General features: G+C 53.1%; 2 protein-coding genes across 2 annotated transcripts in view; one reads left to right on the forward strand and one right to left on the reverse strand.

Annotated features, from left to right (window-relative positions):
* Positions 1–3,356: 3,356 nt before the first annotated feature.
* On the forward strand, positions 3,357–5,831 carry CCDC92 (coiled-coil domain containing 92). Its single transcript, XM_010135947.1, has 3 exons — positions 3,357–3,494; positions 3,837–3,878; positions 5,056–5,831. Exons 1-3 carry the CDS (start codon positions 3,365–3,367, stop codon positions 5,829–5,831), a joined length of 948 nt encoding a protein of 315 aa, XP_010134249.1. The 5' UTR covers positions 3,357–3,364.
* A 2,220-nt stretch (positions 5,832–8,051) lies between these two features.
* DNAH10 (dynein, axonemal, heavy chain 10) overlaps positions 8,052–10,615 on the reverse strand; it is a gene marked incomplete at its 5' end in the record, with an annotated part of 50,551 nt that continues 47,987 nt past the window's right edge. Inside the window, 5 exons of the mRNA XM_010135948.1 lie at positions 8,052–8,198; positions 8,626–8,771; positions 9,532–9,712; positions 9,960–10,127; positions 10,210–10,421. Of these exons, the coding sequence (XP_010134250.1) occupies positions 8,052–8,198; positions 8,626–8,771; positions 9,532–9,712; positions 9,960–10,127; positions 10,210–10,421 (854 nt within the window). The remainder of the gene's footprint in view (positions 8,199–8,625; positions 8,772–9,531; positions 9,713–9,959; positions 10,128–10,209; positions 10,422–10,615) is intronic.

The following is a 10,615-nucleotide window of genomic DNA, read 5'->3' on the forward strand; positions in this document are numbered from 1 at the left end:
GCCTGCCGTTCCCCGGTTCTCTGGCAGGTGGGTTTGGCTGTTTCCCAGCGCACACATGCACAGACCTTTGTGCCATCTGAAGAGACGTGACGGGGCGTGGTGGGCTTTGGCCTGGAGCTGCTGCCAAGACGTTCTGTGGGAGCCACGACTGCCTTTTGCCTTGAAGGAAAGGAGAGAGGACAGGCTGGCAACCCGGCTGCAGCGAGGAGGAAGAGCACAGGGAGGATGCAGGAGGATTGTGGGAATATCAGCCCTGTGATCCTTCATCCTCCCGGGAGAGAAGCTGCTTAGTGCAGAGGGGCTGTGGCTAAAATTCGTGGTGGGTGGATTTAATTGCTCTCACTGATTAACTTGCCAGTGCTGCAGGGAAGATGATGCTCTGGCGCTGGTAATTTCTGTTTTCTCCCTAAGCCTATAAAACCAGCCTGCCTCTGATTATGGTTTTTTTCTTCAGAGCAGGTAATCCTGGCGAGATCTTTGAGATGAGAGAGATGGAGGTGAAAAAAAAAAAAAAACTGAGATGAACAGCAACGGCCTAGTTTTGTGTTTAGAAACTAGTTTTTAAAAAACATTTATGTGGAAGGACTGAGTTAGAAGCACTGTTTGTTGTCGGTGATAAATTCTTTCACCCAGCACTGTCAGTGCTTAGTTTCTTTTGGAAAATCCCTTTCTCAATTAAAAATCCCTCCTGCGCCTTGGTGTGCCGGGCAGCCGGAGCTGCAGCTCCTGGGGAGGCGTGGGCTCTTGCAGGGTCTGTTCTGCTGCTGTATCCAGTCGGTAAGAACATAACGATCGCTTCAACTGGTGATTCGGTGAAGCTTCTGCCCGCCTGAAGTCAGCTTTGCAAACAAGATGATGTCACTTGGAAAATGTAACACAGCTAAAATATCCTCAATCCTCAACATTAACGGTGCCCCACGGTAACTGCTGCGGACTGCGTGGCCCGTCCTGGGACGCCGTGGGCAGTGAGGGGTGCCCGGGCAGCGGTGATGGAGCACCCCGGGGTGTGGAGAGCAGCCATGGCTCAGAGGAGCTGCTCTTCAGACGTCGTAGAGCAAGAGCCTGTGTGCACGACTCGGCGTGTTTCTTATCTAGCCAGCCCAGAACACCGGGCTAACTCTTTTAGAATATTTTCAGTCCATAATTTTTTTTGCATGTTTGCTTAATGGTGGTGGTTGCAAAATTATCTGTTCCACTGACTCAAGCACAGGTTGGCACCGTTACCCACGTTCTTCCTGAGCGCCAAATTTAACCTGTGATCTCTGTTATAAAGTAACCAAGAGTCTGTCCTGCCCCTTGCACAGCAGTGGATTCCTTCAAGGTCCTTTACACCTGCGCTTTGTTTTTTACCATCACAGAGCTGCTTCTGTAGCGATAGCTCAGCTGATGACGATGTCAGCTGAGGTCACACAGGGTATCAGGAAGGCTCCCTGTGTGCGATTCCGCCCCGCAGGTGCTTTAGTGCTTTACCAGGTGCAGGAGCACTGTGTCTGGTGTTCTGGGAGTAAACAGTATGAAACTAAACTCAGGGCTGTTATGTTAGGAATGATGGGAGAGTGTTACCACTTGTAGACTCAAATTTTTGTCATAGAACTACGTACCATTGGGAGGCCAGTGGAAAACACTTGCCATGGCAGAGTGGACCTGCCAAGGTGCCTGTGAGGCAGCCACGGGGCAGGATTAAGGTCTCTCTTAGGCACAACATGTGGTCCTCTAATGACAGCCCGTGTTGTAATGCCGTCGCAGATGGTTGTCCAGGCAACCAGAGTCCTGATTCTTTACTTATCTCTGTAACCTAAATACTGTTGTTGTTTTTACAAAACCACACAGATAACTGCATTTCGCCCTCCGCGGTGACAAAGCGAGCACTCCCACCGGCAGTGGTGAACCTGCACCTCACCCCTTCACCAGCCTCCTGCCGCCTTGGCTGGGTTCCTTGGCAGCAGGAGAGGGCTCTGTGTGTGTGTATGTGAACCAAAATCATGCCGTGACATCTTGGTGACTAGATACCACCAGGGACCTGGGAACTCCTGTTTGTCCTTCTCTGGTTGCTCTTCCATGTACTGCTTGAAACGTCCCAGACGAGAGCCCCGGCACAGCGTGTGCTCCTCCCCGGGGAGCATCTTGCCACACTTGGTGCACAGAGCTGTGTACATCTTGGTGACTAGATACCACCAGGGACCTGGGAACTCCTGTTTGTCCTTCTCTGGTTGCTCTTCCATGTACTGCTTGAAACGTCCCAGACGAGAGCCCCCGGCACAGCGTGTGCTCCTCCCCGGGGAGCATCTGGCCATGCTTGGTGCACGGAGCCGTGTGAGGAGCTGTTTTTACCTCTGCATCAGGGAATTCATTTGGGCAGCTGTATCTCTTGCTCTAGCAGAGGGCTCTTTCTCGGCAGTTCCGCCTGTGGGTGTACGTAAAGCTGTTGTTGCCTCGTCAGGAGCAGTAGTTACAGTGGCAGCAAAGGGCTCCTCAGGGATGCCAGGTCTGTCTTCACTGGGGTCTGAGCACTGCTGCAGTGCAGGCCTAGTTTTATACAGCTGTTCCGCAAGTGAAACGGTTTTCCACGCACTCATAACCTGAGCAAGAAAAATTTCTTTTTTAAGTGAAGCCCTGTCCTTGTCACTTGGCTTGTTCCCTGTCATGGGGGCTCACGTGGGACACCCACCTCCAGCGCAGGGCCCTGCGCTGGCACGGCTGAGGAAGCATACTCTCCGAGCGGTCCCAGTGAGCACAGCCCGGCTGAGGCGCCCCGCAGCAACCGCGTCCCGGCCATGCGTTACACTCCCGTCCTGCCTGGCTCTGCAGAGATGGTGCGGGTTAGTGCGCGCTTCCCTGTTCTCCTCCAGGGCGGCTCCTAAGGCGCCCCGCAGCAACCGCGTCCCGGCCATGCGTTACACTGCCGTCCTGCCTGGCTCTGCAGAGATGGTGCAGCTTAGTGCGCGCTTCCTTGTTCTCCTCCAGGGATGCTACTAACTCCTGCATCCCTGGAGGTGAGTGGAAATCCCCCGGCCAGACAGAGGGACATACTAGCCCATTTCTCAGAACTCCACTTTTATCTCCTAACAGGATTAGTGACTTAGTCTGTCTGACATTAATCCTCTAAACGTGTTAACTCCAAACAAATGAGTTCCCTGCGCTGCTCTGGCCTAGCGTCTAATTAGGCTTTCTATGAACTTAGAGCACCTTGAACTGATGTAGTCCGGAGCCTTTTGTGGCCTTTGCTCGATCAGGAATCAATTCGTTAATCGCAGAATTCAACCGATGTGCCGATCCTGGCTGCAGCTCCTCTGAGCACAGAGGATGCGTGCTCCGTAACCCGCAGTTCTGTGTCTGTTTCCTGCCAGCAGAACTGCATGTCAGGATGGCAACCTCCAACCTGGAGAACCAGCTCCAGAGCGCCCAGAAGAACCTGCTGTTCCTCCAGCGAGAACACGCCAGCACTCTGAAGGGGCTGCACGCGGAGATCCGGCGCCTGCAGCAGCACTGCACAGGTACCTGGGAGCAGACGCTGGTGCCGATAGGTGTCGAATTCTTTCCACGGGAATGGAGCGACTGCTCCCCACTCAGCAGCGAAGCCTCAGCAGCCCAGCCCACCACCAGGGGTACTGAGGGGCATCCACACGGAGCTTGGCCACAGCCGAGCGATCATTCAGCACAGGCTTATTTGTTTTGTTAAAAAGGTGGTGGTTGCAGTGAATCGCCGAGGACTGCTTCAGGCGGGGAGAGAGGGGGTTGCGTTGTTACTGAACTAGGCTGTTGTAAACGTGCTCGCCAGGTGCGGTACGGGGTAGATGATGATGTTCTAACAAAAAAAAATCAACTTTTTTCCTCAGATTTAACCTATGAGCTGACTGTAAAGAGTTCAGACCTGTCAGGTAAGGAGTACGTAGCATTTCTCCTCTAATGTTCATGTTAAACTTCCTCATCTTTCTCCTTGTTTGTATTTTCTCCATCGTGAGTAGGTGCGAGTACTTTGCACTTAGGAGGTCGACTGTATAAGTGCTAAAGGTGTGAGAGTAGTTTTCTATTTTCCAGACTTACTGTTATTTATGAAGTAAATGTCACAAGTTCTTCACCAAGGCCGCGCAGGGGCTCTCTGAAAGAGCCAGGAATAGAGTGCAGAGCTGCTGACTCTCACTAGACAGTCGGTTCCCTGCACGCTCTATGGGAACATAGGACGTGAATTATAGGGGCGGAAGAGTCAGGCTATTGTTGAAACGTAGCTGTTACTGTAATTGCATCACAAAGCTTCTCTGTTCACCTTTATTTTTTTATATACATAGTCACTCAGATGCGTCTCATCACAGGGTTTCCAGAGTAGGTGACGTGTCAGTTCTGCCACTGTGGTGATGCAGTGCCATGCTGGAAGTTAACAGCTCTGTGACATGGAGCGCTTGTTCCTGGAGAGGCTCAGGCTGCCGGTCTCTGCTGAACGGCTGGGAGCCGTCCCAGGGCTGTAATGCCCGGGACAGAGTTACGCAAGGGCCCCACACACCGTGTGGTGTGACGATAAGTCAGCCCGCCTAGTCCTGGTGGTGTGTCCTCACCGTGGACAGCAGAACCCCTGGTGTCTCGGGGTGATGGGTCACGCTCTTGTGAAGGCAGCCAGGCTCAGCAGCAGCGAAGCCTTTGAGAAGAGGCACATCCCCACCTTAGAGTCCCAGCTTCAGCTGCCCTGAGTGTCTTCTCCAGGTGAGCCATGACAGCTGCCCCCTCGCTCATCCCAGCCAGCCTGGTGTGTGCAGTGGGAGAAGTTCCTCTTGATAACCAGAGGAAATTCTGAGCTAGCTCAGCACCGAGGTTTCTGTCCTTCTTCCCCAGAACACCTCTGTTTAGTACCAACACTACTGGACCATGGTGAGTGACACTAGCTTGTCATCGTTTCCGTAAACGCTGACCTGGTGCTGCTGAAGGTGAGCTGACTGTAAGAGTGTTAGCTGAAGCTAGTCGGGGATTTCTCCTGTGGCTTTGGGGTGGCAAAAGGAACTCTGTGGCTCGAGTTTACTTAGCAGCTACTGTTAACCTGAAACACTTCTGCTTGTCCTGTCCTAGGAAATGGTACTTCACGAAGCGATGAACTCAAAAGAAAATGTGAAGAGCTTGAAGCTCAGCTGAAAGTCAAAGAGGCTGAAAACAACGAATTATTGAAAGAACTTGAACAGAAGAACGCTATGATAATGGTGCTGGAAAACACCATTAAAGAAAGGGAAAAGAAGTACTTAGAAGAGTTAAAAATGAAAAGCCATAAGCTCAATATGTTGTCCAGCGAACTGGAGCAGAGAGCGAGCACTATCGCGTATCTAACATCTCAGCTCCACGCTACCAAGAAGAAGCTGATGAGTTCCAGTGGGACTTCGGAGGGGACCCCTTCTGGCAGCCCTGTGTTGTCCAGCTATAAGCCGTCCCCTCCCAAAGACAAACTGCCGGAGACGCCTCGGCGCCGAATGAAGAAGAGTCTGTCCACCCCGCTCAACCCCGAGTTTGAAGAGGCCTACAGAATAGGGTCGGAGAGCCGGAAGCTGCTGCTCAGGGAGCATGTGGATGCCATGCCTGACCCCACCCCCTTCCTGCTGGCCAGGGAAACGGCCGAGGTCCATCTTATCAAGGAGAGGCCGTTAGTGATCCCACCCATCCCATCTGATCGTGCCTCCGGGGAATCGCACAGCCCAGCCCGAGAGAAGCCACACAAGGCGCACATTGGGGTGGCGCATCGCATCCACCACATCGCACCATCCCAGCCCCAGCCGGAGGTCGAAACGCTGGCGGTGGATCAGGTCCAGGGGAGCAAAGCGGTCAGAAAGCACTCGGGGCCAGACAGAACTGTGTAACACCACTGACGTGCTCCGCTCTGTGGCTGTTTATGCACTGTGATCCTGTAGGATAATTAGCACCTGCAGTAAAGTTTCTTTTGACGCCCCGTGCATGCCAAACCTCTTCCAGCTCCGACGTTAATCGGTTGTGCTCCTCTAATGAAACCCAGTAGGACCGTGTCATATGGCGAGGTATATAAATATATCCACTCCATGCTGCGTGTGGCCAGTTCAGGGGTACCCGACCGCTTGCTGCTGAGCGCCGCTCCCTTCAGCGGAACCACATGTGGGGACAAAGGTACAGGCTGCGTTAGGCACCGAGGGTGGTGAAACCTTAGCCGCAGCCTGCAGCAGAACCGGCCGGCTGTTAACGTGGTCCTGGCCTTGGGTCTCTTGTCTTCGCTGTGTAAACACTGACCCCACACAAAGCCTTTCTCACCGCGGCACTGACAGCAGTGTAGATGTACGTACACTTTACAGTGACCTAAGGACAGCTCTTCCTTCACAGGCACGTGCTCTCGATTGCAAACTCTGTTCATAGTTCCTCAAAATCCCGAGAGTCCCAGCAAGTGTTACTGGATTAACCCTAAATACTTTGTGGCTTTGTGTAAGTAAAAAATGGGAGGAGGGCCCAAGCCCTGTTTTTGAAGGGGTTAGTGCTCCTCATCCAGAGAGTGAGAACGTGGGGGTGCCCGTGGTTCGTTTGGTGGTGGCTGTTTTGGTTTTCCATTGAGTGGCTCCCTTCCACCTCGGACACTAGTCAGTGCCCTGCACTTGTAGCACCTTCCACACGGGCTCAGAGCTCCTTTTCCAGGGAGACCATGTAACTGGTTATCCAGTATGGAAAGGGGGCTTTATGCTTCAGCCTACACTTGTTGTAAAGGGATTATTTCTGTTTACTGGAAACCTTAGTCTTGTTCTGGGCATCTGGCAGCTGAGACACCTGAGCTGTTCCTCTGAAACGTGTGTCTGTAGTAAGTGCTGTACGCAGTCCCTGCAGGAGGAGAACCTGCTGGCATCCCTGCGTTTTAGCCTCGTGGAGGGGTGGAGGTGCCTTGCGCTCGCCCTGGTTCCCCAGCTCCTTTCTAGTAAGCAACAGGAAGACCCAACAGCCGCTAGACTTCTTCATTAGGTTTTTACCATTATTTTTTCCTAGGAAAGAAAGGTAACTGAGAGCTGGGAGAGTATGTAAGTTTGGGAAAGGAGCACAAATCTGACCATTTTTCTTAAATTCTGCACAGCACCTGCAGCTCACCTCTGCTTCACTCTTGTCTGCAGCCTCTGAGTAGGACCAGCAAGAACCAATGGCTCCCAAATGCTGCTAAGCTTATGATGTGCCTTCAAACACTTGGAACGCATAATCTCCGTGACAGCTGCTGAGGGATCCCCGCCTGCCCCCTGCCCTGCCCGCACCGGCTGTACTCTGCCCCTCTAAGCTTCTGCAGCTCTGTATTGGTGTGTGTCTCCCTCCGGAACTTTGGAGCGCTGTCAGCTCCCCCCGCACAGGCAGGGATGGGACGGCAGGCCCCGTTCCCTGTGCAGCATGACACCCCACAGCAGGGCTGTCCCCAGCCTCGGAGGGGTGGGACAGCCGTGAGTCCGAGGCCCCCTGTGCACCCTCACGACTCAGTCACCTGCTGTTCGGAAGCCCAGGAGACGCGCCTCAGCGTTACGCCTTGCCGGTGGTGGGGTAGGGTCTGGTGGGGTGGGACAGGGAGAAGCTGTTGCTGGAAAATGGTTGGTTAAGAAAGTTTGTTACCTGTGGTTTACTGGTTTTAAGTGTATTGCGTTAACCGGCAGCGGGTTTCGGGTTTGTGGGTGGTTCTTGCCATATTGTTATGGCGATCTGTTGTATGACTGATGGACCCTGCCACTTGTTCGAGGCTGATGAAAGGCACCGCTTCTCTGCACAGCAGAAGTGATGCTCTGGGCAATTAAAACCATTTCTTACAACCATACAGGCAAACCTCAGTCTTTGTGTGTGCGAGACGGCCTCACTACCGCTGCCAGGTACCGGAAATGCACGTTCTGAAAAACACTTCAAATCCATTTAAAATCTCTTCAAATACATTTATTGGTGGGGTGAGCTTGGTGGTACTGTACTGTTTATCAATCAGCTGTGCCTGAGTGGCCATGACCCCACCCAAGGTGCTGAATCTCCTCCTGGTTTGGCGTCACCCCCACCCATGGCCACAAGGTTGGATTCTGTGGGAAAAAGTGAGTGGCAGCATCACCTTGTCACTCTGTGTTCAAGGTGAGACAAACTCCTTGAAGGACCCAGTGGGAAATGTGCTTTGTGGTGTAAAGATCAGCTTCAAAGACCAGGCCCACGCCCATCGCGTTCCTTCGCTGGGAGGTTGTGTAGACAGGGGTCCGCAGCGTGTTCTGAAAGAGCACGGAGGAAAGAAGGGCAGGGTCAGTGCTATCAGAACAAGGGGGAACGAGGAGGAACATCAGGAACATCGGGAAGCGATGACTGTCCTCAGAAAGTCACTGGTTTTGTTATCCAGAGATGGTGAACTCTGTGTCACTGACTGGTCACAGGAAATAATGAGTAGTGGGAGCACCGGAGTGTCCCAAGAGACTTGTCACATAGTGCCTGAATGGGGAAGGGGCAACACAGGAATCAACCCCCTTGAGTGTCACCCTCAGCAAAGAAAAACTTGACTGATGGCCACTGTAAGGAGAAGTGTCAAAGCGCACCCCTCACAAAGGAGTGGTACTGGTGACTGGTGTGTGCGGAGGGGAGGGGTTGTGGACACACAAGGACAGTAATGAGCTCACAGGCCACTGTGTCCCCGAGGAGCAGTACCTGGAGCCTGAGCCGGTGCGCCTCGGCAGGGATGATCTTCAGCACGGGTAACTCCTCCACCAGGACACCAGGCTGGCTTCTGGTGAGGCAGCCCTGCTCCCTGTCCCATCCTGCTCCTTCCAGGAACAGCCCGGAAATGAAGCAGCCTGTGCAGGCAGAAAGGGCCACACCGCGTGCGAACTGAGGCACTGAAAACATCCCCAGTTTAAGACACCCAGTCCTGCAGGAGCCATATGCACGGCTTTACGTGCAGCTCCTGCCCTGCGGTGGCTGCCAGCCCCCAGTGACATGCCCCAGTACCCAGAGGTGAGAGCTCTGTACCCCTGTGGGGCTGTGCGCTGGGTCACGCTGACAAAAAGGGAAGGGTTGGGACAGAGGTGTTCTGGTACCAGCACCAAGCAGTTCGGTGAAAGGGTAGTAAATAAAGACTGGTCTAGGTAAGCCCCTGAGGGGACGTTTATTTTTAACTGAAAGTCAGATTTAGGAAAAACCACCAGCTTTCTCTTTTTGCTGCCCTGTTCCCAGCCGGGTTTGTACCCAAAGCATTGCTGAGCTGTCCCCCACCCTGCGTTTAGAGCTGCACTAGTCCTAGAGATCTCCTGAAGATGGAGTTACACCATAAATCATACAGGGGTCTATTTATTTTTTGTTCGAATACATTTCAGGGTATTATCTGTGGTGCAAATAGGTCATTACAAACTGCCAGGACTGGTAACGTTCCAGCCATTCAGAAAAGAGGATCTAGAGAGCGTGCACAAGGGGCAGGGGCGGGGTGTGCAAACCCAAGGCTGCTGGTCTACGGATGTATTCTCTAAGTAGTATCTCCTCCCTACGCCAGGCAATTTCTCCCTCTCTCACCAGTGAACTACTTCAGTATTTTTGCCAAATAATCATTAACCCCTCTACCTTGAGTAGGCCCTTCGGTGACATCTTCTGCCGTCCTGTACGTGGTCACCTCTGTGTAGAGGGTGGAGTGATCCAGAGGCCACTTGTTTTTCCGGCAGGTAGCTTGCACAAGCGCGGTCAGGTACGCCTCCGGCACGTGCAGGCCAGAGAGCCAAAGCACCCTGGGCTCGCCCTCGGTAACCTGCAAGCACGGGAATCCCTCTGCAGCGCCTGCTTCTCCCACCACACCTCGCACTAGGCCCAGAGGCCAGCGCGCTTAAAGACGCGCCGGTGGCCAGGTGGTCCTGCAGTGATGCGTTATCGTTCTAGGCGGTGACTGGCATTAGTTCAAGGAATTACCTAGCAGTGTGTGGACACTGACTTCTTCAATTTGCCCAGCACATCCTGCAGATGAACAAAACAAAAGCTTTCCAGAGGCACTCACTTACCCAGCTGGTGTACTGGTCATACCGAGCTCTGAAGTAAATAATCCAATTCCCCAGTGTTTTGAGCGTGTCGGGGGCCAGCCGCCGCCAGATGCCAGGAATCTGCCCGTTGAACAGAGCCCGAGCCACGTCATCCAGTTCACTGCTCATTCCAACCTCCCCAGCCAAGGCCTGGAAAGACGGTGAGAGTCTGAGTGCTGGCCTGGGGGAGGTACAGCCTGACGGATCTCCTCGAGTAGCTGTTCCTACTTACGCGCTGCAGGTCAGCCAGGGACTTTGCCATGCGAACGATCAGCTTATTAAAACGTTCCAGTTCCTGCAACAGCACCACCGTTGTAGGGGATATGTCTGGTCCAAAGCCTTTCCGTATCTGGTCAAGATCAAACACCTGCGGTATTTTGTTCTCTATATCCTTAGCAACATTTGCAATATATTCATCTCGACTAACTCCCGTACTGGTTTCACCTGAAACCAAAGTGGTTTAGTGAGAATAACTCTGCACAGGTTACCCCTTCTACTGTTATTTCTCTCTGAGCACTGTGAGAGCTGACTGGCCTCTTGGCATCACCCCCCACCCTCTGCAGTGCGATGTTTGCACCGGAAGACCCAGCATGTCTCAGACTCTGCCTCCAGGCACCTGCTGAAACACCTCCATGCTG

The sequence above is a fragment of the Buceros rhinoceros genome, unplaced genomic scaffold, assembly GCF_000710305.1.
Source record: "Buceros rhinoceros silvestris isolate BGI_N320 unplaced genomic scaffold, ASM71030v1 scaffold12435, whole genome shotgun sequence".
In the NCBI taxonomy this organism is placed as follows: Eukaryota; Metazoa; Chordata; class Aves; order Bucerotiformes; family Bucerotidae; genus Buceros; species Buceros rhinoceros.

Bases quoted from the DNA above. Each gene is read 5' to 3' on its own strand.
- CCDC92 (XM_010135947.1), top strand. From the start codon at position 3,365: ATGGCAACCTCCAACCTGGAGAACCAGCTCCAGAGCGCCCAGAAGAAC. The intron at 3,495-3,836 runs GTACCTGGGAGC...TTTTTTCCTCAG, and splicing joins CCTGCAGCAGCACTGCACAG to ATTTAACCTATGAGCTGACT. The intron at 3,879-5,055 runs GTAAGGAGTACG...GTCCTGTCCTAG, and splicing joins AAAGAGTTCAGACCTGTCAG to GAAATGGTACTTCACGAAGC.